At 29.0% G+C, this 27079-nt stretch overlaps 1 protein-coding gene across 1 annotated transcript in view; it reads right to left on the bottom strand.

Annotated features, from left to right (window-relative positions):
- The window catches only part of fid (class I SAM-dependent methyltransferase fire dancer), a 118810-nt gene that overhangs the window by 55893 nt on the left and 35838 nt on the right, over positions 1 to 27079 (bottom strand). The window contains exon 2 of the mRNA XM_075289479.1: positions 12397 to 13595. Coding sequence (XP_075145594.1) covers positions 12397 to 13595 — 1199 coding nt within the window. The remainder of the gene's footprint in view (positions 1 to 12396; positions 13596 to 27079) is intronic.

The following is a 27079-nucleotide window of genomic DNA, read 5'->3' as shown; positions in this document are numbered from 1 at the left end:
TATTTTAATATATATTTTTTAAAAATTTCTCAGCCATGCCAAAAAATACTTAAAATATTTTTATTTATTATAAAATTTATTATAAAAATTGATTCAACGAAAAAAAAAAATAATAAGGCGAAAAGTCCATACTTCAAGTAAATCTTATTATCATTATTGTGGAATTTATTTATCTTACGTCCATTGTGAGGTAATTGCACTGGTCGATGGGTCAGCAACACGCATAGGTCTGGACGAAAGCCAAATCCAGGCCTCTACCACAGATCCACAAACCACCAGAATTTAGCAACATTGTGGATATGCTGGTAATTTGACTGCATACAAGCAGGATAATTATCAGCCGCATTATAATGTCATGTAGGCCATACAAACAAACAAACGAAACGAAAAAACAAACAAAGTTGGTCTATTTTAAATCACTTGTTTGTTTTCCTACGACAACGATAATCGAATCGAATGCAAATGAAAAATGAAAGAAAATTGCAATTATTCTAAAAAAAATCACAAACACACGCAAAAACAAAGTTTTGGTAGAGGTCGTGTATGAAGCACATCCTTGGCAGAGTATTCTTCTGTTGGATTATGTAGGATGTGTATGTGTGTATGCGTGTGTGTGTGCAAAATTTATTTGTATTATAATTTAAATGTAGATTTTTTTCCTACAATAATGAAATGCAAATTTTCTCCTCTTGACTATTGAAAACAAACAGACAAAATCAACTTTAGTTATGGCATTCAATGTACACAAAAAACCAGGCAAACCATGCATAGCCACATAGCAGGGATGGAAGCAATCTAGTTTGTTCTCCAAGGCAAACAACTAACATTCATCTACACCGATGAACTTTTCTTCCAAGCGAATATATATACACTAGAAAAAAAACCAGCTGAATACATCAGATGATAATCGTATAGTAGAATATGGACAGAATAGAGATAGACTGAGAATAGGATATGGCTATGGGTAGCATACACGGTTGCCACAGTTGGTAGAATTCTATCAAAAAAGGCAAATTGTTTACTGTTTGGTAGATTGCTACAATTCTGGATGATTTGGTAGATTTTGCAAAATATTCATCTAGGAATAAACTTTTGACAAAATTTTTTATAGAAATAAAATTTTGACTAAATTTTCTATAGAAATAAAATTTTGTTTAAATTTTCTATAGGAATAAATTTTGAGAAAATTTTTGACAAACTTTTCTATAGAAATAAAATTCTGACAATATTTTCTATAGAAATAAAGTTATCATAAAATTTTCTATAGAAAAGAAATTTTGATAAAATTTTCTAAAAAAAAAAAAATTGACTAAATTTATAGAAATAAAATTTTGTCTAAATTTTCTATGGGAATAAAATTTTGACAAATTTTTTTCTAGGAATAAAATTTTGACAAATTTTTCTTAAGTAATAAAATTCTGACAAAATTTTCTATAGAAATAAAATTCTGACAAAATTTTCTATAGAAATAAAATTTTGACAATATTTTCTATAAAAATAAAATTTTGACAACATTTTCTACAGAAATAAAATTATGTCTAAATTTTCTATAGGAATACAATTTTGAGAAACTTTTCTATAGAACTAAAATTCTGACAAAATTTTCTATACAAATAAAGTTTTGACAAAATTTTCTATAGAAATTAAATTTGGTTTTGTTTTGTTATTGTTGGTTTATTCTTCAATCATCCGGCCTTTGCCGAAACAAAACAAAACGAATGAAGTAAGAGAAAGCGCGCTTAAAATAAACCCAGCCAACTGCACTCAAATCGATGATTTGACAGTGGCAAAGGAAAAGAGATATGTTTGCACAAATTTATTTCGGCAAAGGCCGGCTATCATAAACCTTTTTTCGGAAGGTTCAAGTGTGGTTCACTTTGGGTTTATAGAACTGCCTGAATTTATTCTGATAATTGGTTGATAGTTCTGCTGCAAGTAGAGGATGCTGATGAGGAATGTGGTAATTCCGAAACGTGCGTCCACCCAACCATCTTGCAGTCTATAGGGCTTTGCCCAAATAAATTTGACAAAACATTAGTTTCCTCTGTTGGTTAATCTACACTTGTAGTTTAGTCAATGCATGGTTTTAAGCTGAAAAAAAAACAACAGAAATAAAATTTTGACAAAATTTTCTACTGAAATAAAAATTTGAAAAGATTTTCTATAGAAATAAAATGTTGACTAAATTCTCTATAGATATAAAATTTTTACAATATTTTCTATTGAAATAAAACATTGACAACATTTTCTATAGAAATAAAATTTCGACAAAATTTTTGACAAACTTTTCTATAGAAATAAAATTCTGACAAAAATTTCTTTAGAAATAAAATTTTGACAAAATGTTCTATAGAAATAAAATTTTGACAAAATTTTCTATAGAAATAAAATTTTGACAAAATTTTCTATAGAATAAAAATGTTGACTAAATTTTCTACAGAAATAAAATTCTGACAAAATTTTCTATAGAAATAAAATTTTGACAAAATTTTCTATATAAATAAAATTTTGACTAAATTTCCTATAAGAATAAAGTTCTGACAAAATTTTCTGTAGAAATAAAATTTTGCCAATATTTTCTATAGAAATAAAATTTTGACAAAATTTTCTACAGCCATAAAATTCTGACAAAATTTTCTATAGAAATAAAGTTTTGACAAAATTTTCAATAGAAATGAAATGTTGATAAAATTATCTACAAAAATAAAATTTTGACCAAATTTATAGAATAAAATTTTATCTACATTTTCTATGGGAATAAAATTTTGACAAATTTTTTTCTAGGAATAAATTTTTGACAAATTTTTGTAAAGAAATAAATTTTTGACTAAATTTTCTATAGAAATAAAATTTTGACAATATTTTCTATAGAAATAAAATTTTGATAAAATTTTCTATAGAAATAAAATGTTGATAAAACTTTCTACAGAAATAAAATTTTATCTAAATTTCCTATGGGAATAAAATGTTGACAAAATTTTCTATTGAAATAAAAGTTTGACAACATTTTCTATAGAAATAAAATTTCGACAAAATTTTTTACAAACTTGTCTATAGAAATAAATTTTTATATAGAAATAAAATTGTGACAAATTTTTCTTAAGAAATAAAATTTTGACAAAATTTTCTATAAAAATGAAATTGTGATAAAATTTTCTATGGGAATAAAATTTTGACTAAGTTTCCTATAGGAATGTAGTTCTGACAAAATTTTCTATAGAAATAAAATTTTGACTAAATTTTCTACAGAAATAAAATTCTGACAAAATTTTCTATAGAAATAAAATTTTGACAAAATTTTCTACAGAAATAAAATTTTGTCCAAATTTTCTATAGAAATAAAATTTTGACAAAATTTTTAGGAATACAATTGTGACAAAGTTTGTCTATAACTATGACTACCCAGCAAAAAAATTTGGAAGTTCTTCTCAAGGCATAACTTTAAAAGAACTTCCAAAAATGCTCTCCCAAAGATGTTCTTTATTTTAAATGCACAGGAAGTTAATATGAGTCAATTTCTTTATAGCTCGCTTTTTTTCATATTTTTAATGGGAAATTTATTTTTTTGTGTTTCAAATAGGTTAAAAACAGATTAAGAATTAATAAAATGGTACACATTATTTAAATTTAGCCGAAAAAATGCTAAATCCTTTGTGAAAAAATTTCGAATTTTTTAAAATAATTGATCACAAAAGTTCCAGACAAGCGTTATAATGCATTAAAAATCATAAAAAAAATTTAAAAATTATTTATTTGTCAAAATATCACAAAATGTCTTAATTCACATCCAAAACATTGAGTTCGCATTACACCTTAAGAAGTGATGCAAATTCAGTGCGGCGGCTGTTGAAATAGTGGACATCCATCCTATGACAAGCCCATGTTAAATTTATTTCTTCTGCGTCAATTTGGCACCACTTCCGGATCCAAAAAGAACATTTTCAATACTTTTTTGGCGACGCTTTTTTTGCTGGGTATGACTATGAATAACTATGAACTATGACTGTGACTGTGATTTTTTTGAGAAAATAGAAATATTTTTCAAAATTTTATTTCTATAGAAAATTTTGTCAACATTTTTATTTCCATAGAAAATTTTGTCAAATTTTTATTTCTATAGAAAATTTTGTCAAAATTTTATTTCAATAGAAAAATTTCTCAAAATTTTATTTCTATAGAAAATTTTGTCAATATTTTATTTCTATTGGAAATTTTGTCAAAATTTTATTTCTATAGAAAATTTTGTCAAAATTTTATTTCTATAGAAAATTTAGCAAAATTTTAATTTCCAAAGAAAATTTTGTCAAATTTTTATTTTTATAGAAAAGTTATAAAGTACCTCTTAGTTGAAGAGGAATATTTTGCAAAATCTACCAAAACGTCCAGAATTCTACCAATCGACCAAACAGTAAACAAATTACCATTTTTGGTAGAATTGCATCAACCGTGGCTACGTCATGCACGATGCTACGCATATGACTCTTTTAAAAACTCACCTTAATATACTAGTGTTAATTCTTGGAAAAACTTATAACATTTTAATATATACTTTTTGATAGTTTTTGTCAAATTGTTAAACAGTCAAATATATTTTCTTTATATTTAAGTGACCAACACATCTGTTCTATATAATCCGACCAAAATAGGTATTCAATAAATTTTCATCTTTATCTAAGGACACGTTTGCAAACATAAAAGCAATGATGTGGAAATGGAGATACGTGCAGTTGTATATAAAGGAGGTATTTTGTAAGGCCTGATATTGGTAAGGCCCTGTCAATATAGAGGAGGAACTTTATGAAGATACTGACATTTTAGCCTCGGTGTTTTTGTTAAGAGAGATCGAATCGAAGGAGGCAATAAAAATATGGATAATTTTTCAGATACGATTAACAAGCACCCCCATTTTTTTAACGGCAGGCCTTTTATATTGCCTTCCTATTTCACCCCTTTTGTTGTGCAATTTAAATGTAAGCCCTTATTTATATCATTTTTCCTTTTATAATCACTAAAACTTGCCTTGGTTTTCAATATTCTTTGACCCAGATTATTTTTAAACCAGCTTACTCTACAGCTGTTGCGTTCTACAATTTTTTATTGAGTTTCTTGTTTTTGTTTTTGTCAGTTGGCAAAAAAAGGAATACTGGAAGTTTTCATGAAATTCATTTCCTCCTCAGTATGTGATGGTTGGTATGTGTCATTGCAGTTTGTGTTTATGGTCGACTTTTGCGATGGTCCATTGCACTATCCGTAGATATAGTACGCAATTGTCCTTTTTCATAAATCCTAAGGACATTAGACAGAGGCACAAACGCAATTCTCAAGTATAATAAAATTTTCCTTAGATTTAGCATCATCGCATAGAGTCTTTCCATTGCCAAGTCATGTACTAGTATGGCTGTATTGAAGATAATGTTGATAATGAGGGTAATGATTTTCTAAGATAAGTGAAGTGAAGATGTGAAATTAGAGATGCATTTATGTGTAATGAAGTTCTGTTTTTCTCCTCTATAGCCATCTCCATAACTAAACTAGGGCAAGTAGTTTAAGTGATTTAAGATGTGTTGCATTATGATTACCAACATTCCAGATGGTGACTTAAGAGTTCGATTACAAGTCCACAGTTATTCGATGTAGACCTAAGACTTCAAGTAAAATTCTCATGAATTGAAATTGGAAAATTTCAAAAAAGGAACGAACGTTTAGTAAGAAGTAAGAGAAGAATAGAAGGAAAGGTTATTAGATGAATACAATAATAATGGACGGAAATAAGGAAGGATGGACAGAAGAAAGAAAGGGCAGATGGTTGGACGAACATAAAAATGCATCGAAAGTAGGACTAACGGGTGGGAAAAAGAGAAGGTCAGAAAGACAAATGGGTAGGACAATAGATGGTCAGAGAAATGGATGGACAGAAGAATGATTCGAGAGAAGAACGGACGGAAGAACGGTGGGAAAGAAGAGCAGGCCATCAGAAGAATGGGCCGACAGAATAATGGACAGTCAGAAAGGACAGATTACAGATGGTATAGACGGATAGAAAAAGGGACGGACTGAACTATGGATGGTTAGCAGAATGAATCGACACAAAATCTTGTGGTCCACAATTCTCCTACTATAGTTTCCCCACTAAGATAAACAATTCCCCCACTGGGATCTCCGGGTATTTAGTTCCGTCACTGAGACAGAATAATGGACAGTCAGAAAGACAAACGGGCAGATTACAGATGGTATAGACGGATAGAAAAAGGGACGGACTGAACTATGGATGGTTAGCAGAATGAATCGACACAAAATCTTGTGGTCCACAATTCTCCTACTATAGTTTCCCCACTAAGATAAACAATTCCCCCACTGGGATCTCCGGGTATTTAGTTCCGTCACTGATACTTTCAGAGATTCTGATTCTCCACTGAGATCTTCTAGACTACTTCTTGTCCTACTGAAAATTTCGTTTAGAATAATGGGGGGACTTAAAGATGGCTGGACAGGTGAAAGAACCGAGATAAGAAAGACGGTCAGAAATGCGTCACTGATACTTTCAGAGATTCTGATTCACCACTGAGATCTTCTAGATTACTTCTTGGCCTACTGAAAATTTCGGTTAGAATAATGGGTGGACTTAAAGATGGCTGGACAGAAGAATGAACCGCGAGAAGAAAGAGCGTTAAAATGCGAAAAAATAGAACAATAGATGGAAAGAAGAATGGTGGGAAAGAAGGACTGGCCGGCAGAAGAATGGGTCGACCGAAAGATAAACGGATCTGTCAGAAAGATAAACGGAAAGCAAATTTATGGACATAACAATGGACGGAGAGAAGGATGAACGGGTGGGAGAAGAGACGGAAAGAAGAATGAATACCAAATCAATTCCGAATTTTGAATGTACCACATACTATGAGGATCTAGACAAACTTCAATGAAATAGGAATGAATTGATAACGAAGCAAATTAGTATCCCTTCCTATTGTGCAGATATTCATGATGTCAGTAGATGATCGGACTAACGGACCCAGAACTGTGCGCTGCAAATATTACAGTGAAATGGAAATGAAAAATTCGCTGCAAATATTACAATGAAATGGAAATGAAATATTAAAGCCACCGAAATGAAATATGAAATCCAAACGTCCCTCCACTCAGATCATTAGGTCTACATATTATCCTACTGAGGATCTATAGATCCTTCACTAAAATCTGAGGGACTACAATTACGTCACTGAGATTTTCAGGTATATAGTTGCACTACTGATATAGTCAGATTTTCAGTTCCCTAACTGAGATCTTCGGTTATTCTCTTACCCAACTGAGATCTTCTGACTACAGTCCCTCTCATAATTACGGGTCAGCAGTTCCTCCATCTATAGATCTACAGTGCTCCATTGAAATCGTTGGATCAATAGCTCCTCCAATAAGATCTTCGTGTCTACAGGGTCCTAACTCAGAGTTGCAGATTTTCAGTTCTACCCAATGAGATCTTCGGATCTTGAGTTCCCCACAGAAATCCACAGAAATTTTCTACACTACAGTTGCTCTACTTAGAATTTTGGATCTACAAGTCCTCCATAGCTATCTATAGTTCTACTGTACTCCCACGGAGATTTTTGGGCGCACAGTTTCCCCCTATTGAGCTCTTTCTATTTATAGTTCCCCCAATAAGATTTTCGTGTCTACGTGGTCCCCAATCAAAGTTGCACCACTGAGATATTCCTATTTTCATTGAGATCTTCGGATCTGAAGTTCCCCATTGATATCTTGGAATATTCTGTTCTCCCACTGAAATCATCTACACTAAAGTTCCTCTACTGAGAATTTTGGTTCTACAGTTCCACCATAGCGATGGTTCTACTACACCGCCACTGAGATCTTCCGGCGCACAGTTCCCCTCTATTGAGCTCTTTCAATTTATAGTTCCCCCAGTAAAACCTAATCTAACCTACGGGGTCCCCAATCAAAGTTGCACAACTGAGATGTTCCAATTTTCATTGAGATCTTCGGATCTGAAGTTCCCCATTGATATCTTGGAATATTCTGTTCTCCCACTGAAATCGTCTACACTAAAGTTCCTCTACTGAGAATTTTGGTTTTACAGTTCCTCCATACCGATCTATGGTTCTAATACACCGCCACTGAGATCTTCGGGCGCACAGTTCCTCTCTACTGAGCTCTTTCAATTTATAGTTCCCCCAGTAAAATGTTCGTGTCTACGGGGTCCCCAATCAAAGTTGCACCACCGAGATATTCCAATTTTCATTGAGATCTTTGGATCTGAAGATCCCCATTAATATCTTGGAATATTCTCTTCTCCCACTGAAATCGTCTACACTAAACTTCGTCTCCTGAGAATTTTGGTTCTACTACACCGCCACTGAGACCTTCGGGCGCACAGTTCGCCCCTACTGAGCTCGTTGAATTTATCGTTCCCCCAGCAAGATCTTCGTGTCTACTGCGCCCCCACTTAAAAGTTCCCTCACTGAGATATTCAGATTTTCATTGAGGTCTTCGGATCTGAAATTCCCCATTGATATCTTGGAATATTCTGTTCTCCCACTGAAATCGTCTACACTAAACTTCCTCTCCTGAGAATTTTGGTTCTACAGTTCCTCTATAGCGATCTATGGTTCTACTACACCGCCACTGAGATCTTCGGGCGCACAGTTCGCCCCTACTGAGCTCTTTGAATTTATCGTCCCCCAATAAGATCTTCGTATCTACGGCGCCCCCACTTAAAAGTTGCATCACTGAGATATTCAGATTTTCATTGAGATCTTCGCATCTGAAGTTCCCCACTGATATCTTGGAATATTCTGTTCTCCCACTGAAATCTTCTACACTAAAGATCCTCTACTGAGAATTTTGGTTCTACAGTTCCTCCATAGCGATGGTTCTACTATACCGCCACTGAGATCTTCGGACGCACAATTCTCTCCATTGGAATCTACACTTTCCCTACTGAGAACTTTTGATTTTATGGTTCCCCCAATAAGATCTTGGGATATTATGTTATTTCACTGAATTCTTTTGGACTACAATTCTTCCGGCCTATAGCTCCTCCAAAGCGGTATATGGTTCTACAGCCCTACTATGATCTTCGTGTCTATAATAGCCCGACTAAGATCTTCGGATCTTTAGTACCCCCACTGAGAACTTCGGTTCTATAGTTAGCCGACCAAAAAGACTAATAAATCTATAGAATCTCACTCAGATCTTTGGATTTTGAGATCAACGACTGAGATCTTTGGGTGTAAAGTTCGACCACTGACATTTTAGGATCTAGAGTTCCCCTAATAACATCTTCAGTGTCGCCACTGAGATCTTCGCACCAAAAATTCCTCCCACTGAGAATTTTGAGTCTATAATTTACCGACTGAGAATTTCAGGTTTAGACGTCACCTACTGATAGGTTAGGTGGCAGCCCGATGTATCAGGCTCACTTAGACCACATTGGTGAACTTCTCGCTTATCACTGAGTGCTGCCCGATTCCATGTAAAGCTCAATGACAAAGGACCTCCTTTTTATAGCCGAGTCCGAACGGCGTTCCACATTGCAGTGAAACAACTTAGAGAAGCTTTGAAACCCTCAGAAATGGCACCAGCATTACTGAGGTGGGATAATCCACCGCTGAAAAGCTTTATGGTGTTTGGTCGAAGCAGGAATCGAACTCAAGACCTTGTGTATGCAAGGCGGGCATGCTAACCAATGCACTACGGTGGCTCCCACCCACTGATACAATCGGAACTACAGTTCCCGGATGGGATCATTGGGTTTACCGTTCCCCCCACCGACATCTTCGGATATTCTGTTCCTCCACAGAGATTTTCTGGGCTACAGTTCCCCCAAAGAGCCTTCTACTGAGAACATTTTTTTGCACCACTCATATCTTTGGATCAATAGTTTCCCTATGAAGATATTAGTTCCTCTTCTGAGAATTTTGGGTCTACAGTTCACCGTCTTAGATCTGTGGGTTTGCAATTCTGCTGTGGGTTTGCAATTCGAAACTACAGTTCCCCGATGGGATCATCGGGTTTACCTTTCCCCCCACCGACATCTTCGGATATTCTGTTCCTCCACAGAGATTTTCTGGGCTACAGTTCCCCCAAAGAGCCTTCTACTGAGAACATTTTTTTGCACCACTCATATCTTTGGATCAATAGTTTCCCTATGAAGATATTAGTTCCTCCACTGAGAATTTCGCGTCGACAGTTCCCCGACATAGATCTTTGGGTCTACAATTCTGCTGAAGACTTCAGGACTACAGTTCCTGTGATGTAATCTTTGGATCTACAGTTCCCCCTTAGAAATCTTTGGGTCTACGCTTTCATGACAGTGATATTTCACCAATTTCACTTCCTCCCAATGAGATCTTCGTATCTGAAATTCCTACTCTCAGATCTTTGGATCTTCAGTTGCACCACTGACATTTTCTGAGGAAAATGATTTTTTAATATTCTGGGATCGTCACATCTACATTACCCTTTTCTGAGTTCTCCAGACGTACAATTGGTGCCCGGAAATCTTCGGGTCCATAGTTTTCAACTGGAATCTTCGCATCTAAAGTTTCTCCATTGAGTTTTTCAGACTGTCTATTCCTTCACTCATGTCTTCTGGTCTACAAATTTACTATAGATCCCGTACTGAGATTTTCACTTTCCATCAATGGAATCTTCAGAAGAGAAATTCCTTTGCTGAGATTTTCGAATCCACAATTGTATCACTGATATTTTTGGGGATTCCCAGTTCCCTCAATGAGATCGGCGCATTTACTATACCCCACTATGAGTTTTTTTGGATGTACAATCGGTGCTCTGAAATCTTCGCGTGCATAGTTACACTTGGAGATCTTCCGGTGTATAAATCTCCCACAGAAATCTTGGCGTGAAGGTTAAAGGTTGATGTGTCAGCCCGATTTAGTTAAGATTCACTTAGACTATTCAGTCCATTGTGATACATTGAGATCTTTGGTGTCTACATTGGGATCTGTGTGTCTCTACAATTCCCCTATGGAGGACCTTGGGGTCACATTTCCTTTACTGAGATATTTGGAGATCTTTGCAGTAGCCTCACTGAAATCTTCTGAGTTGTTTCTCCAAATGAAAATTTCTGGTTCCCTTACTGAAGACATTTTCTGTTCTAAGATCTTTGGATCTACAGTTCCCCCACTGAGATCTTTGGTTATACATTTCCCTCACTCATATATCTAGGATTTACAATTTCACCATTGAGGTTTTCAAATCTATCCCTGACATTTGGAAGTGTACATTTCCCACATTGAGGTCTACGGATGTAAAGTTCCTGCACTGAAATATTCGGATCAGAACTTGCATCGCTGAACCACATTTCATAACATCCTTTGAAATCTTCGGATGTAAATTGAGATCTATGTGTCTCTACAATTTCCCTACGGAAGACCTTGGGGTCACATTTCCTTTACTGAGATATTTGGAGATCTTTGCAGTTCCCTCACTGAGATCTTCTGAGTTTTTTTTTCTCCAAATTCATTTTTCTGGTTCCCTCACTGAAGACAGTTTCTGTACTAAGATCTTTGGATCTACAGTTCCCCCACTGAGATTTTTGGTGATACATTTCCCTCACTCATATCTCTAGGATTTACAATTTCGCCATTGAGGTTTTCAAATCTATCCCTGACATTTGGAAGTATACATTTCCCACATTGAGGTCTACGGAGAAAAAGTTCCTGCACTCAAATATTCGGATTTGAACTTGCATCACTGAACCACAGTTCATAACATCTTCGGGCGAAAATTCCCCCCTCAGAGATCTTTGGATCTATACTTCCACGAATGTGATCTTTGGGTCAATAGTTTCCCTACTGATACCTTTGGGTCTATAGTCGCTCTATTGAGATTTCGAGTTCCCTCCATGAGATCTTCGGATCTACAGTTGCGTCACTGACATTTTCGACGTTGAAATCTTCGGGTCCATAGTTTTCGACTGACATGTTCGGTTCTGAAGTTCTTCCAATGAGATTTTCGGATCGTCAGTTCCCACGCACATAGTTTCTGGTTTACAAATACAGATCTGTTCCACCACTGAAGTCTATAGTTCTCTCGTAGATTAGCTACGTTTCGAGGCTAATACCGAAATCGATATCGAACCTGAGGCTAGCATATTCTTTAAATTGGTCTTATCGATCATACAGACAAATTCAAATGCCCTACCCCTATCAAGTACTTCGTTCGACTTCTTTTCATCTTTTTGTTTTGAAACATCCTTAAAGTCCTTTAAAAATCTTTTCCTTTCTTTTTAAATTCCTCTGTGCAATTAATATTACATCGCCTTCCTTAAAACAACTCCCTTTCCCTTAGGGAAATCTACAAGGTTGTCATGGTTTTTAGTTTTTCATCGACCATTGTTTATGTTACGCTTCCACTTACCTCTCCTCCTTTTTCTTTGGCCACACGACTTAGACGATAACAACGATCTACACCCACTGTACAGATAGAAGGATTACATTGGGTCAAATAGCGACCACTGCCACAACCAACATCGCAAACCACAGAGCCAGCTTCCAGATTACTAAGAAATTGAGCCACACGAGGACGCAAAGATCCCGTGGGCTCTTCACAATGCTCATAGACATCATGCACGTAGGCCCTTTCTAAGGCAGCCGAACGACCATTGGCATCATTGGATGAGGATGATGAAGAGGAGGATGCTTTTTTTGCCGCTTCAGCTGCTGCCAACTTGCTATTCGCTTCGCAGGTCTTTGTGGCCATAATGGGTGTTGCTACCGAAGTTTGACTTTGTATCGTTGTGGTGATGGTGGTGTTTGTGTGATTTGTCATAGTCGTTGTAGTTTGCATTGTTATGGGATTGATTGAAGGTTGTAGAGGTTGTGTTGAGGATGCAATAGCCGCCACCGCCGCCGTCGCCGATGTTGCTGAACTTTGTCGCATTAAACATTTCTTGGGTATCGTTCCCGTTGTTGTTGTTGTTGGTGGTGGTGGTGGTGTTGCACTAACTTTTGTTGGACTAACAAAAGCCAACGGTGTTAATACATTCGTTGCCGGTCCTAATGTTGGCGATAACAACGACAACGAAGAGGCAGATGATGATGACAAACTTGGAGTTACCATAGCACTTGTAGGTGACAATGAGGCAGTGGGCGATATTATTGTGGGTGTCAAATTGTTTTGGTGCACAAATGTTGCCACCAAAGAGTTGCCATTTATCATTGGCATGGCAGTGGTGGCAGTCGAGGATCCACTACCACTACCACTGTGGTTTATGCCAACCGCATTAGTTCCTCCATTTCCCCCTATAGCATTTAGCCCATTATTCGTGTGTGCTGATGCTGGTGCTGGTGGTGGAGCTGTGGTAGTTGACAATTGTTTAGTCATTGGATATCGATTGAAATGTAATACCGATGTTGGTCTAGTTGAAATTTTTGTTGTTGTCGTTGTCGTAGTTGCTGCTGATGACGTAGATTTAGCTGAGTTTGTATAGGAGCTATTGCAGCTCGTTGCACTTGGAGATGTTGCAACTGCTGCTGCTGATGATAGATGGTGAAAGTTGTTAGTAGATTGAATTTTTTGTTGTGTCTTATGTTCCGAGTTGTGTAGAAAATGTTCATCTGAAAGTTATAAAAAAAGGAAGAAAATTTCAATAAAGAGAAATTTGTGGGGAATGGTCGAGGAGTATTTTATTTCTATAGATTTTTTTATCAAAAATTTATTTCTATGGGAATTTTTTATCAAGATTTTATTTTCATACAGAAAATTTTGGTTAAAATTTTATTTCTGTAGATTTTTTTTTTCAAAAATTTATTTTAAATATGCTATAGAAAATTTTGGCAACATTTCATTTCTATAGACAATTTTGGCAAAATTTTGTTTCTATAGAAAATTTTGGCAAAATTTTATTTCGATAAAAAATATTGTCAAAATTTTATTTCTATAGCAAATTTTGTCAAAATTCTTTTTCTATAGGAAGTTTTTTTCAAAATTGTATTTCCATAGAAATTTTTGGCAAAATTTCATTTCTATAGAAAATTATTGCAAAATTTTATTTCTATAGAAAATTTTTGTTAAAATTTTATTTTTATAGAAAATTTTTGTTAAAATTTTATTTCAATAGAAAATTTTGTTAAAATTTTATTTCTATAGAGAATTTTGTCAAAATTTTGTTTCTATAGAAAATTTTGGCAAAATTTTATTTCCATAGAAAATATTGTCGAAATTTTATTTCAATAGAAAATTTTGGCAAAATTCTTTTTCTTTAGAAAATTTTGGCAAAATTCTTTTTCTTTAGAAAATTTTGGCAAAATTTTATTTCTATAGAAAATTTTGACAAAATTTTATTTCTATAGAAAATTTTGACAAAATTTTATTTCTATAGAAAATTTTATTTCTATAGAAAATTTTGTCAAAATTTTATTTCTATAGAACATTTTGAAAATTTTTTATTTCTATAGAAAATTTTGCAAAAAATTTTATTTCTGTAGAAAAATTTGTGATTTGAATTTTATTCCTAAAGAAAATTTTGTCAAAATTTCAATTCTATAGAAAACTTTGTCAGAATTTTATTTCTATAGAAAATTTTGTCAAAATTTTATTTTTACATCAAATTTTGTCAAAATTCTTTTTCTTTAGAAAATTTTGGGAAAATTTTATTTCTATAGAAAATTTAGTCACAATTTTATTTATATTGAAAAATTTGTGATTTGAATTTTATTCCTAAAGAAAATTTTGTCAAAATTTCAATTCTATACAAAACTTTGTCAGAATTTTATTTCTATAGAAAATTTTGTCAAAATTTTATTTTTATATCAAATTTTGTCAAAATTCTTTTCCTTTTGAAAATTTTGGCAAAATTTTATTTTTTTTTTTCAAATTTTGTCAAAATTCTTTTTCTTTAGAAAATTTTGGCAAAATTTTATTTCTGTAGAAAATTTTGGCAAAATGATTTGAATTTTATTCCTAAAGAAAATTTTGTCAAAATTTCAATTCTATAGAAAACTTTGTCAGAATTTTATTTCTATAGAAAATTTTGTCAAAATTTTATTTTTACATCAAATTTTGTCAAAATTCTTTTTCTTTAGAAAATTTTGGCAAAATTTTATTTCTATAGAAAACTTAGTCACAATTTTATTTATATTGAAAAATTTGTGATTTGAATTTTATTCCTAAAGAAAATTTTGTCAAAATTTCAATTCTATACAAAACTTTGTCAGAATTTTATTTCTATAGAAAATTTTGTCAAAATTTTATTTTTATATCAAATTTTGTCAAAATTTTTTTTTCTTTTGAAAATTTTGGCAAAATTTTATTTTTTTCAAATTTTGTCAAAATTCTTTTTCTTAAGAAAATTTTGGCAAAATTTTATTTCTGTAGAAAATTTTGGCAAAATTTCATTTTTATAGAAAATTTTTGCAAAATTTTATTTCTATAGAAAATTTTGGCAAGATATTATTTCTATAGAAAATTTTGGCAAAATAGTATTTCTATAGAAAGTTTTGGCAAAATTTTGTCAAAATTTTATTTTTATATCAAATTTTGTCAAAATTCTTTTTCTTTAGAAAATTTTGGCAAAATTTTATTTCTATAGAAAATTTAGTCACAATTTTATTTATATTGAAAAATTTGTGATTTGAATTTTATTCCTAAAGAAAATTTTGTCAAAATCTCAATTCTATACAAAACTTTGTCAGAATTTTATTTCTATAGAAAATTTTGTCAAAATTTTATTTTTATATCAAATTTTGTCAAAATTCTTTTTCTTTTGAAAATTTTGGCAAAATTTTATTTTTTTTTCAGATTTTGTCAAAATTCTTTTTCTTTAGAAAATTTTGGCAAAATTTTATTTCTGTAGAAAATTTTGGCAAAATTTCATTTTTATAGAAAATTTTTGCAAAATTTTATTTCTATAGAAAATTTTGGCAAGATATTATTTCTATAGAAAATTTTGGCAAAATAGTATTTCTATAGAAAGTTTTGGCAAAATTTTATTTTGGTAGAAAAATTTTGTTAAAATTTTATTTTTATATCAAATTTTGTCAAAATTCTTTTTCTTTAGAAAATTTTGGGCAAAATTTTATTTCTATAGAAAATTTAGTCACAATTTTATTTATATTGAAAAATTTGGGATTTGAATTTTATTCCTAAAGAAAATTTTGTCAAAATTTCAATTCTATACAAAACTTTGTCAGAATTTTATTTCTATAGAAAATTTTGTCAAAATTGTATTTTTATATCAAATTTTGTCAAAATTCTTTTTCTTTAGAAAATTTTGGCAAAATTTTATTTTTTTTTCAAATTTTGTCAAAATTCTTTTTCTTTAGAAAATTTTGGCAAAATTTTATTTCTGTAGAAAATTTTGGCAAAATTTCATTTTTATAGAAAATTTTTGCAAAATTTTATTTCTATAGAAAATTTTGGCAAAATATTATTTCTATAGAAAATTTTGGCTAAATATTATTTCTATAGAAAATTTTGGCAAAATTTTATTTTGGTAGAAAAATTTTGTTAAAATTTTTTTTCTATAGAAAATTTTTTTTATTTCCATAGAAATTTTTTTTATTTCCATAGAAATTTTTGACAAAATTTTATTTTATGCAAAATTTTGGCAAAATTTTATTTCTATAGAAAATTTTGTCAATTTTATTTCTATAAAAAAATTTTAAGCAAAATTTTATTTCTAGAGAAAATTTTTAGCAAAATTCTATTTTCAAAATTATATTTCTATAGAAAATTTTGTCAAAAATTTATTTCCATAGAAAATGTTGACAAAATTTTATTTCTATAGGAAGTTTTTGCAAAATTTTATTTCTGTAGAAAATTTTGTCAAAAATTTATTTCTATAGGAAATTTTGTCAATATGGTATTTTATAGAAAATTTTGTCAAAATTTTATTTCTATAGAAAATTTTGTCAAAATTTTGTTTTATAGAAAATGTTGTCAAAAGTTTATTTCTATAGAAAAAATTTGTCAACATTTTTTTGTATACACTGAAAAAATAGTAATCCCGCCAGGTAGAAAAATTTTGGTTAATTTTAGAAAATTTAGATTATTTTTAGAAAATTTTAACTAAACAGTATTACAAGCGTTGACATCACGCCGATATCACACAAATAAGTAAATAGTTTTCGACAAATTCAGGAATATTTATTAGGGTTAATTATTTGTTTTCACATGTGAAAGAAAATTTTGTAATTTGTAGCAAAAAGTTGGAGTTCAAAATTGCAAGAATGTCTTTAGTGCCATACGAAGTTCACGATGGGCGTATTTGTAGTAAAATTTACAAATTCGAAGAAATAATGAATAAAGTTAAATTGGCTTTAGTGAAATAGAGGATTCATTTTTTTTGAGTGTAGGAAATTTCTATAGAAAATTTTTGTTAAAATTTTATTTCTATTGAAAATTTTGTCAAAATTTTGTTTTATAGAAAATGTTGTCAAAAGTTTATATCTATAGAAAACTTTGTCAAAATTGTATTTCTATAGAAAATTTTGTCAAAATTTTATTTCTATTTTTTTTTAATTTATAGAATTTTTTTTTGTAAATTTTATTTCAAAATTTTGGCAAATTTTTGGAAAATATTTATTTCTTTAGAAAATTTTTTCAAAATTTTATTTCTATTTTATTTTTATAGAAAATTTTATTACTCAAGAAAATTTTGTTCAAATTTTATTTCAATAGAAAATTTTGTTAAAATTTTTTTTCTATAGAGAATTTTGTCAAAATTTTATTTCTATAGAAAAAAAAAAAAACAAAAAACACCAAAAATCATAAAAAATAATAACGTCAGATTTGATCGAAATCCAAGCAGCAATAGTAGAAAACTTATTCACGAGATGGGATGCAACACATATCATATTGAAAAAGCCAAAATTTAAATAAATAATAAAATAAAGCCAAATTTAAATGAATAATAAAATAAAAATTTTATTTCTATAAAAAAATTTGTTGTTGAAATTTTATTTTATAGAAATATTTGTCAAAATGTTATTTCTATAGAAAATTTTGTCAAAATTTTATTACTATAGAAAATTTTGTCAAAATTTTGTTTTATAGAAAATGTTGTCAAAAGTTTATTTCTATAGAAAAAATTGTCAAAATTTTATTTCTATAGGAAATTTTGTCAAAATTTTATTTCTATAAATAAAATTTGATATGCTATCGAAAAAGTGGATCTACATGCAGGGTATTATATAGTCGGCCCCGTCTGACTTTAGACTTTCCTTACTTGTTTTGTTCCATGTTTGTGTGCTCCTTTTTGAAAAATCTTAAAATAGGATGGTCTTTAAATTTCAAAGTAGTATGTGCCACTGTATCTTTACTCCTCCTATGATCTTTGACTATAAAATTATTAAAAATTTCCTACAATAGATTCAAATTCCATAGCATGGTAGATGAGGCCTAATTTATTACTGTTTTTTATATCACAGATTATATGGCATTTCTAGAATTTATTCACAAAAAAAAAATCATTTGACAAATTATCAATGAATTTCATCAGAAAAATCACGTGAAAATATTTCATACGAAAAAAATGAAATAAATTTACCCCTTACCACGTTGTATGTCAACAAAAATACATAAAATCATTCATTTCGGAGAATGCACTCTATATATATATAGAGAGAGAGAGAGAGTAGACTCTAAAAAAAAGGAGATAGAGAGTGAGAGAATAGTGTAGATAAATTAAATTAAAATATTTTTGCACATGGAAGTCATCAATAAATCTTGTTGTTTTAGTTTATCAAAAGCATCACATATATACACATCATATACCCACACACACACAAATAAAAACTGACTCGAGCTAAATAAACGCACAAACAAACCCATTGGCATTACAGTTTTTCAATGACTTCTCGATTTTATGGAGGGTCGATGTATCACTAAGAAGAGTTCATTCATATATTTGTCTATATTTTTGCTATTTTGTTCCATTCTTGGTAATATTGAGTGGATCCATTCCTAAATGTTTTGATTATGGTGAGAGAATTACCACGAAAAGTAAAGTAAAATAACAACAAAGGCAAGCCTTCTCCCTAGCCAACATTCGCAATTTCTCTCTTTGTCTCTCTTTATCTCTTTGATAGTATATGATGATAGTAAGAGCTGTAGTATTCTTATGATTGTTTTCTTGAGTGTCGATATTTAAATATGTCAACCTCCAAAAATACAAAAGCAAATCATCACCATCAAAAGATTGGGGCCACAAATAAAATTGGCCACTTTGTCCTGAAAGTCCATGGTTTTTCTATGACGCCTTATAGAAAAAATTGTCATATTTAGTGGAGCGACAATGCATCAACGACCAACAATAAAAACAGCAACAAAACCTTAGAAGTCACATGTCAAAAAGTGAAAGACCACAACACACCACAGAAATACACACACACACACATACACGCAAATATACATGGTCCACATATGGTTCTCCTCATATACAAAAAAAAAACAGGAACAAAGACCCACCAAAATATCAAACGACAGCAAAGTAGTTTCTATAAATAAAAATATAAAAAATCATATATATTTAAATGTATGTATAGGTATATATGTGTGAGTGTGTGGATGTGTGAAAGGGAAAGCTTTTTCCTTTATTTCTTGCTTTCTTTGTTCATTTGTTTGTTATGTAGATATTCAACTTTCACCCGAAAAAGAAAAGGAAATGAAACAAATCACGAATATACTGCCAAGAGTAGCACAAAACACATGCTTCAAACACACTCACACACACACACAAGCACAACCATTAAGAACAAAAGCAATAACAGTAGACAACAACGGTGTCTACACGAACAACGATGAGAATATCACATGGCGTTGCTACATCACAATCAGAGGTTAAAGAGGGCTACAAACACACTCGTAAACATAAAATAGATTATGGTCATGTACTGTAGTAAAAAAATCGTTGAATTTTTTAAAGAAAATGTTGTCATAAATATATTCAAAATTTTATTTATATAGAAAATTTTCAGAATATTTCATTGCTATAGGAAATTTAAGTAAAATTTCATTTCTATAAAAAAAATGTCAACAAACTTTTTGAAATTGAAATTTTGACAAAATTTTCCAGAGAAATGAATTTTTGACTAAAAAAATCTATAGAAATTAAATTCTGACTAAATTAAAAAAAATTGAAGTAATATTTTGCCTAAATTTTCAATAGATAAATTTTGGCAAAATTTAATTTTCTAAAAAAATTTGTTGTTGAAATTTTATTTTATAGAAATATTTGTCAAAATGTTATTTCTATTGAAAATTTTGTCAAAATTTTATTACTATAGAAAATTTTGTCAAAATTTTATTACTATAGAAAATTTTGTCAAAATTTTGTTTTATAGAAAATGTTGTCAAAAGTTTATTTCTATAGAAAATTTACCAGAGAAATGAATTTTTGACTAAAAAATCTATAGAAATTAATTTCTGACTAAATTAAAAAAAATTGAAGTAATATTTTGCCTAAATTTCCAATAGATAAATTTTGGCAAAATTTAATTTCTATAGGATTTTTAGTCAAAATTTTATTTTAATGGGAAATTTTGTTCAAAAAAAAATTAAATATTTATAGGAGATTTTGTATAAATTTCAACAAAATTTCAGCTTCTCATTTTTATAGAAATTCTTTTATAGAAATTCTTATAGGAAATTTTGATATCATTTCACTTTTATAGGGAATTTTGTTATAATTTCATTTTTATAGGAAATTTTGTTAGAATTTTTATAGGAAATTTTTTGAACATTTCATTTCGATAAGAAAAATTTTGTAAAAAATTTATTTCTATAAGAAATTTAGTAAAATGTCATTTCTATAGGAAATTTTGTTAAAATTTCTGGTTGGAATTTTTTAATTTCCATTCTAGAGAAAATTTTGATAGAATGTCTTGTCAAAAGTTTATTTCTGTACGAAAGGGGGTTAAGGATATTTCAATAAAATTTAATTTTTAATGTTGACAAACACATTTCATTTTTATAGGACATTTTTTTATAATGTCATTTTTATAGGAAATTTTATGAAAATTTCATTTCTATAAGAATTTTTATAAAAAAATTTTTTCAAAAAAAAAATTTAGTAAAATGTCTTTTCTATAGGAAATTTTGTTAAAATTTCATTTCTATAGGAAATTTTGTTAAAATTTCATTTCTATAGGAAATTTTGTTAAAATTTCATTATAGGGTTTTTTTAATTTCCGTTCTATAGAAAATTTTGATAGAATGTTTTGTCAAAAGTTTATTTCTGTACGAAAGGGGAGTTAAGGATATTTCAATAAAATTTAATTTTTAATGTTGACAAACACATTTCATTTTTATAGGAAATTTTGTTACAATTTTTATAGGAAATTTTTTGAACATTTCATTTCGATAAGAAATTTTGTAAAAATGTTATTTCTATAAGAAATTTAGTAAAAGTCATTTCTATAGGAAATTTTGTTAAAATTTCATTTCTATAGGAAATTTTGTTAAAATTTCATTATAGGGCTTTTTTAATTTCCATTCTATAGAAAATTTTGATAGAATGTTTTGTCAAAAGGGGAGTTAAGGACATTTCAATAAAATTTAATTTTTAATGTTGACAAAAACATTTCATTTTTATAGGAAATTTTTTTATAATTTCATTTTGATAGGAAATTTTGTTACAATTTCATTTTTATAGGAAATTTTGTAAAAATTTCATTTCGATAAGAATTTTTATAAAAAAAAAATTTTTCAAAAAAAATTTAGTAAAATGTCTTTTCTATAGGAAATTTTGTTAAAATTTCATTTCTATAGGAAATTTTGTCAAAATTTCTTATAGGAATTTTTTAATTTCCATTCTATAGTTTGTACTAAAGGAAAGTTAAGGTTCAACAAAATGTAATTTTTAATGCTGACAAAAACATTTCATTTTTATAGGAAATTTTTTTATAATTTCATTTTTATGGGAAATTTTGTTACAATTTTATTTTTATAGGAAATTTTGTGAAAATTTCACTTCGATAAGAATATTTATAAAAATTCTATTTCTATAAAAAATTTAGTAAAATTTCTTGACTATTTTGTCAAAATGCCATTCATATAGGACTTTTGCGTCAAAATTTTATTTCAATAGAATGTGTTTAATTTCCTTTCTATAGAAATTTTTGTCAAAATTTCATTTCGATAGAATGTTTTGTCAAAATTTTATTTCTGTACGAAAGGAAAGTTAAGGAAATTTCATTTTTATAGGAGTGTTATTTTATAGGATATTTTGTTAAAAATTTAATTTCGAAAAGAAATTTAGTAAAAATTTAATTTCTATAAGAAGTTTAGTAAAAATTAATTTTTAAATTTTGTTAAAATTTCATTTGTATAGGAAATTTTGCCAAAATTTTAATTTCTACATGAAATTTTGTCAAAATTTCATTTATGTAGGTAATTTTTGTCAAAATTTCAATAGGACATTTTTTAATTTCCTTTCTATAGAAAATTTTGTCAAAATTTCATTTCGATAGAATGTTTTGTTAAAATTTTATTTCTGTACGAAATTTTATCCAATTTCATTTCAACAGAACATTTTCGGAAATTTTTATTTCTATAAAAAATTTTGTCAAAATTTAATTTCTAGAGTAAATTTTAATAAATTATTTTTTTTAGCAAATTTTAATAAAATTTATAGTTTTAGGAAATTTTTTTCTGTAGTTTTGTTTTTTTTTTAATTTTATTTCTATAGGAAATTTCAACCGAATTTAATTTTTATAGGGAATAATGTTAATATTGCATCGCAAACAAAATTCAGTTCTTTAGGAAATTTAGGCAAAATTTCACCACAAATGGATTTTTTTTTTCAAAATCTCGGTTCTAAACAAAATTTTCTTAAAATTTCATTTCTATAGGAAACATCAATCAAATTTCATTTCTTTAGGAAATATCGACAAAATTTAATTTCTATCGACGAAATTTTTTTTTCTATAGGAATTTTGTAAATATTTAGCAAATTTTGTAAAAATTTGATTTGTAAAAGTAATTTTTTCAAAATTTAATGTCTACAGGAAAAATTTCACTTCTATAGGAAATTTTAACAAAATTTAATTTCTATTGGAAATTTCGTCAAAACTTTATTTCCGTAAGAAATTTTGTCAATAATTTAGTTTCTCTTGAAAATTTTTGCAATATTCAATTTTTCTAGGAAATTCTCTAAAAATTGTAAAAATTTGATTTGTAAAGCAAATTTTGTCAAAATTTAATGTTTATAGGAGATTTCGAAAAATTTTCATTTCTATAGAAAATTTTTTGCAAAATTCAATTTTTCTAGGAAATTCCCTCAAACTTTAGAATTTTTTTTTCGATAAGAAGCGGACACATTTTTCATTATTATTTCAAGTTCCTTTTCATAAGAAATTTTGTCAGAATTTTATTTCTATAGAAGATTTTATAAGAAATATCTACGGGTTTTTTTTTTTGTTAAAATTTGGCTTCCATAGAAACTTTTCAAAATTTGGTTTCTATAGGAATTTTGGTGGAAATTTCATTCATATATAAAATCTTCTCAAAATTTAAATTCTATTGGAAATTTTATCAAATATAATTTTTTTTAGAAAATATTGTCAAATTTTGTGTGTTAGAAAATTTTGTCAAAATTTCATTTCTACAGTAAATTTTGTGAAAATTTCATTTCTATAGTAAGTTTGTCAAAAATTCATTTCTATGGGATATTTATTTAAAATTTAATTTCTAAAAAATATATGTTATATTTAGTAAAAATTTCATTTCTAAAAAAAATTTAGTAAAAATTTTATTTCTAAAAAAATTTAGTAAAAATTAATGTTTTATAAGTAATTTTTGTCAAGATTTCAGTTTTACAGGAACGTTTGGCAACATTTAGTTTCTAAGGAACATTTTATCAAAATATCCTTTCTATAGTAAATTTTCGAAAATTTTTCTTTCTATAGGAAATTTTGATAAAATTTCATTTTTATAGGAAATTTTGTTGAAATCTATAAAAACTCATTAGCACAGGAACATTTCATTTCTGTAGGATTTTTTTTGTAAAAATTTCATTTCTGTAGGATTTTTTTTTTTTTTTGTAAAATTTCCTTCAGAAATGAAGTTTTGTTAAAATTTAATTTCTATAAAAAATTTTGTCAAAACTTTTGATAGGAAATTTCTGAAAAAATTTATTTTAAAGGAAATTTTATAAAAAATTGCTTATTTAGAGACACTTTTTTGCCCAAATTTCATTTCTAGGGAATATTTTATCAAAATTTTATTTTTATAAGAAATTTTGTCAGAATTTCATTTCTATAGGAAATTTTGTCAAAAATTTCTTTTTTATAGGAAATTTCTGCAGGAATTTAGCAAAAATAAAATTTTTATAAATGTCAAAATATCCCTTCTATAGTAAATTTCCTAAAGCTTCATTTCTCTAGAGAATTTTGTAAAAATTTTTTTTTATAGACAATTTGCTAAAAAAAAATCTGTAAGAAATTATTTAATTTTCTTTCATTTTTATAAGAAATTTTTGTCTAAATTTCTTTTCTGTAGGAAAAATTTTCAAAATTTTCTATCGTAAGGGAATTTTGGACAAAATATCATTTCTTGAATTTTATTAAAATTTCTTTTCTTATGCCATTTGTTTTTAATTTTTTCAATTTTTTTTCTATAGGCAATTTTTTATCAAACGTTCATTTCTATAGGAATTTTTTGTTTCTCAAGGAAAATTTTTCAAAAATTTCTATCGTATATTTAGTTTCTTTTGTAAGTTTTTTTTTTCAAAATTTTTTCTATATGAGTTTTTGTCAAAATTTAATTTCTATAGAAAAATTTTGTCAAATTTCTTCGTTTAGCTTTGTTTCACTGTGTAGTGTATAGTCATCACAGAAAGTGAAAATGTGTTGGGTTGGGTCAATATGAAACGAACTGTGTGAGTTCAGTAGAGATAGTTTTTCTGTTGGTGTGTGTATGTATGTATGTAACCCCTCTCTCTTTCATACAAACAAAATTGATAATAACAAACTACGATTACACTTTGTCAACATTCGTTAGTTAAACCACCATCACTCCCCCATATTTGAATGCTCGTGGTCTTACTCTTACTGCTTGCTTCTCACACAAAGCCCTCCTGCTATCATATAATGAGTAGCATATTTTTGTTGGTTTTTGCCCCCAGCTGACGATGGCTAAAATGAGCGTACTTTTACAAATATAGAACTGACGCAGTTTTATTTTTATCATCATAGAATTCACAAACAAAAGTGAAAGCAACATTCATTTCAAATGATAGCAAACAAAAACGAAATTCTTACAAAGGCAAACAAGTTTTGGAGACTGAAATATGTGAGAGAGAGATAGAGAAAGAGACTAAGAGATAATGAGAGAGTCGAAATCAAAGATACGAAATGAGAATAAAAGAGCTTACAAATGAAATATAACGAGAAATGATAAACTAAGCAGTCCGCAAATTGTAATTGTAACTGTCAGTATACTGACAGTTTAATAGACTTTGTGTGTGTGTGAGTATTGTGAGGGAATATTGGGCCCAAGGGCTCACACACAGTTACTAAATTCACATAATGGATACGGGATATTGGTAATCGGTAAATAATAAACTAGAGCTAAAAGGCATCAGTTAAAATGATTTCTTGTTATACTCAAAGCCAATCAATTGGCAGTTTGTTTGTTTTTGTGTCTCTTTTTCTAAGGAAGGAAGGAAGGAAGGAGAAAAAGGGTTTAGTTACAACTAAAGCCATTTCGATATAGATTTACTCATAAAAGAGGATTTTCTTTATATTATATTGTAGACCTTTCGAAGCAGTAGAATAGATTTTGTAAGCAAAATATTTTAAATCGGCTTATGGGATTAATTGTCTTCTTAATAATAGCGAAAGAATGAATTTGCGCTTGCTTCAATAGGCAATTTATGAAGGAGATTTCTACATGGGTAAATGAAATCTAATTGATATATGTGACAATATTGATAAAAGGCAACATCTCCTTAATTTATCTTTATTGAAAATTTCTTGTACCCAACGACTAATAATGATGATTCTGTAGCAACAGGGTTCTCAATATATGGTATCAGGCTATAATATTGCATGTGGAGCTGCAGTGTCCGCTTATTCAAGCAGAATGGAAAAAGAGCTATGTCGCTCAGTGATTAGAGTCTTGTTTTTTAAACCCATTTCCATTGGATGGTGAAGGGGCTATAATAGGTTTGCCATTAAATTTGTAACACATCGAAATATCGATTGCCGACTATACAAAGTATACATATTCTTGACAAGTGTGAAACTTCAAGACGATATCCGTCTATCTGTTGCAATTTTTCACATATGTTAAAGGGCACAGGGTCGATAGAAATTTCAAGACGATCAATCTGTCTGTGCTATGTTATGAAATTGGACATCGGCTCGGTATAAATATCTCCTAATTTGATCTCCGTTTTATCTGAAATTAATTAATTTTGTCTAGTTTTCATTTCAATAGAAACATTTGTCAAAATTTAATTTTAGGAAATTTTGTCAAAATTTCATTTCTATAGGAAATTATGTCAAAATTTCATTTCTATAGGAAATTTTGTCAAAATTTCATTTCTATAGGAAATTTTGTTAAAATTTCATTTCTATAGGAAATTTTGTCAAAATTTCATTTCTATACGAAATTTTGTCAAAATTTCATTTCTATACGAAATTTTGTCAACATTTCATTTCTATAGAAAATTTTGTCAAAATTTCATTTCTATAGGAAATTTTGTCAAAATTTCATTTCTATAGGAAATTTTGTCAAAATTTCATTTCTATAGGAAATTTTGTCAAATGTTCATTTCTATAGAATATTTTGTCAAAATTGCCTTTTTATGGGAAATTCGTCAAAATTTCATTTCTATAGGAAGTTTCAACAACATTTGATTTCTATAGAAAATTTTGTCAAATTTTCATTTCTATAGAAAATTTGGTCAAATATTCATTTCTATAGAAAATTTGGTCAAAAATGCATTTTTATGGGAAATTTCGTCAAAATTGCATTTCTATCGGAAAATTTTGTTAAAATTTCATTTCTATAGGAAATTTTAGCAACATTTTCTATATTAGGAAATGTTGTCAAAATTTTCAATCTATAGGAAATTTTAATAAAATTTCGTTGCTAT

The sequence above is a fragment of the Haematobia irritans genome, chromosome 1 (genome assembly GCF_050003625.1).
Source record: "Haematobia irritans isolate KBUSLIRL chromosome 1, ASM5000362v1, whole genome shotgun sequence".
Lineage (NCBI taxonomy): Eukaryota > Metazoa > Arthropoda > Insecta > Diptera > Muscidae > Haematobia > Haematobia irritans.
The sequence above is the reverse complement of the archived record's forward strand: the minus strand, read 5'-3'. Positions and strand labels throughout refer to the sequence as shown.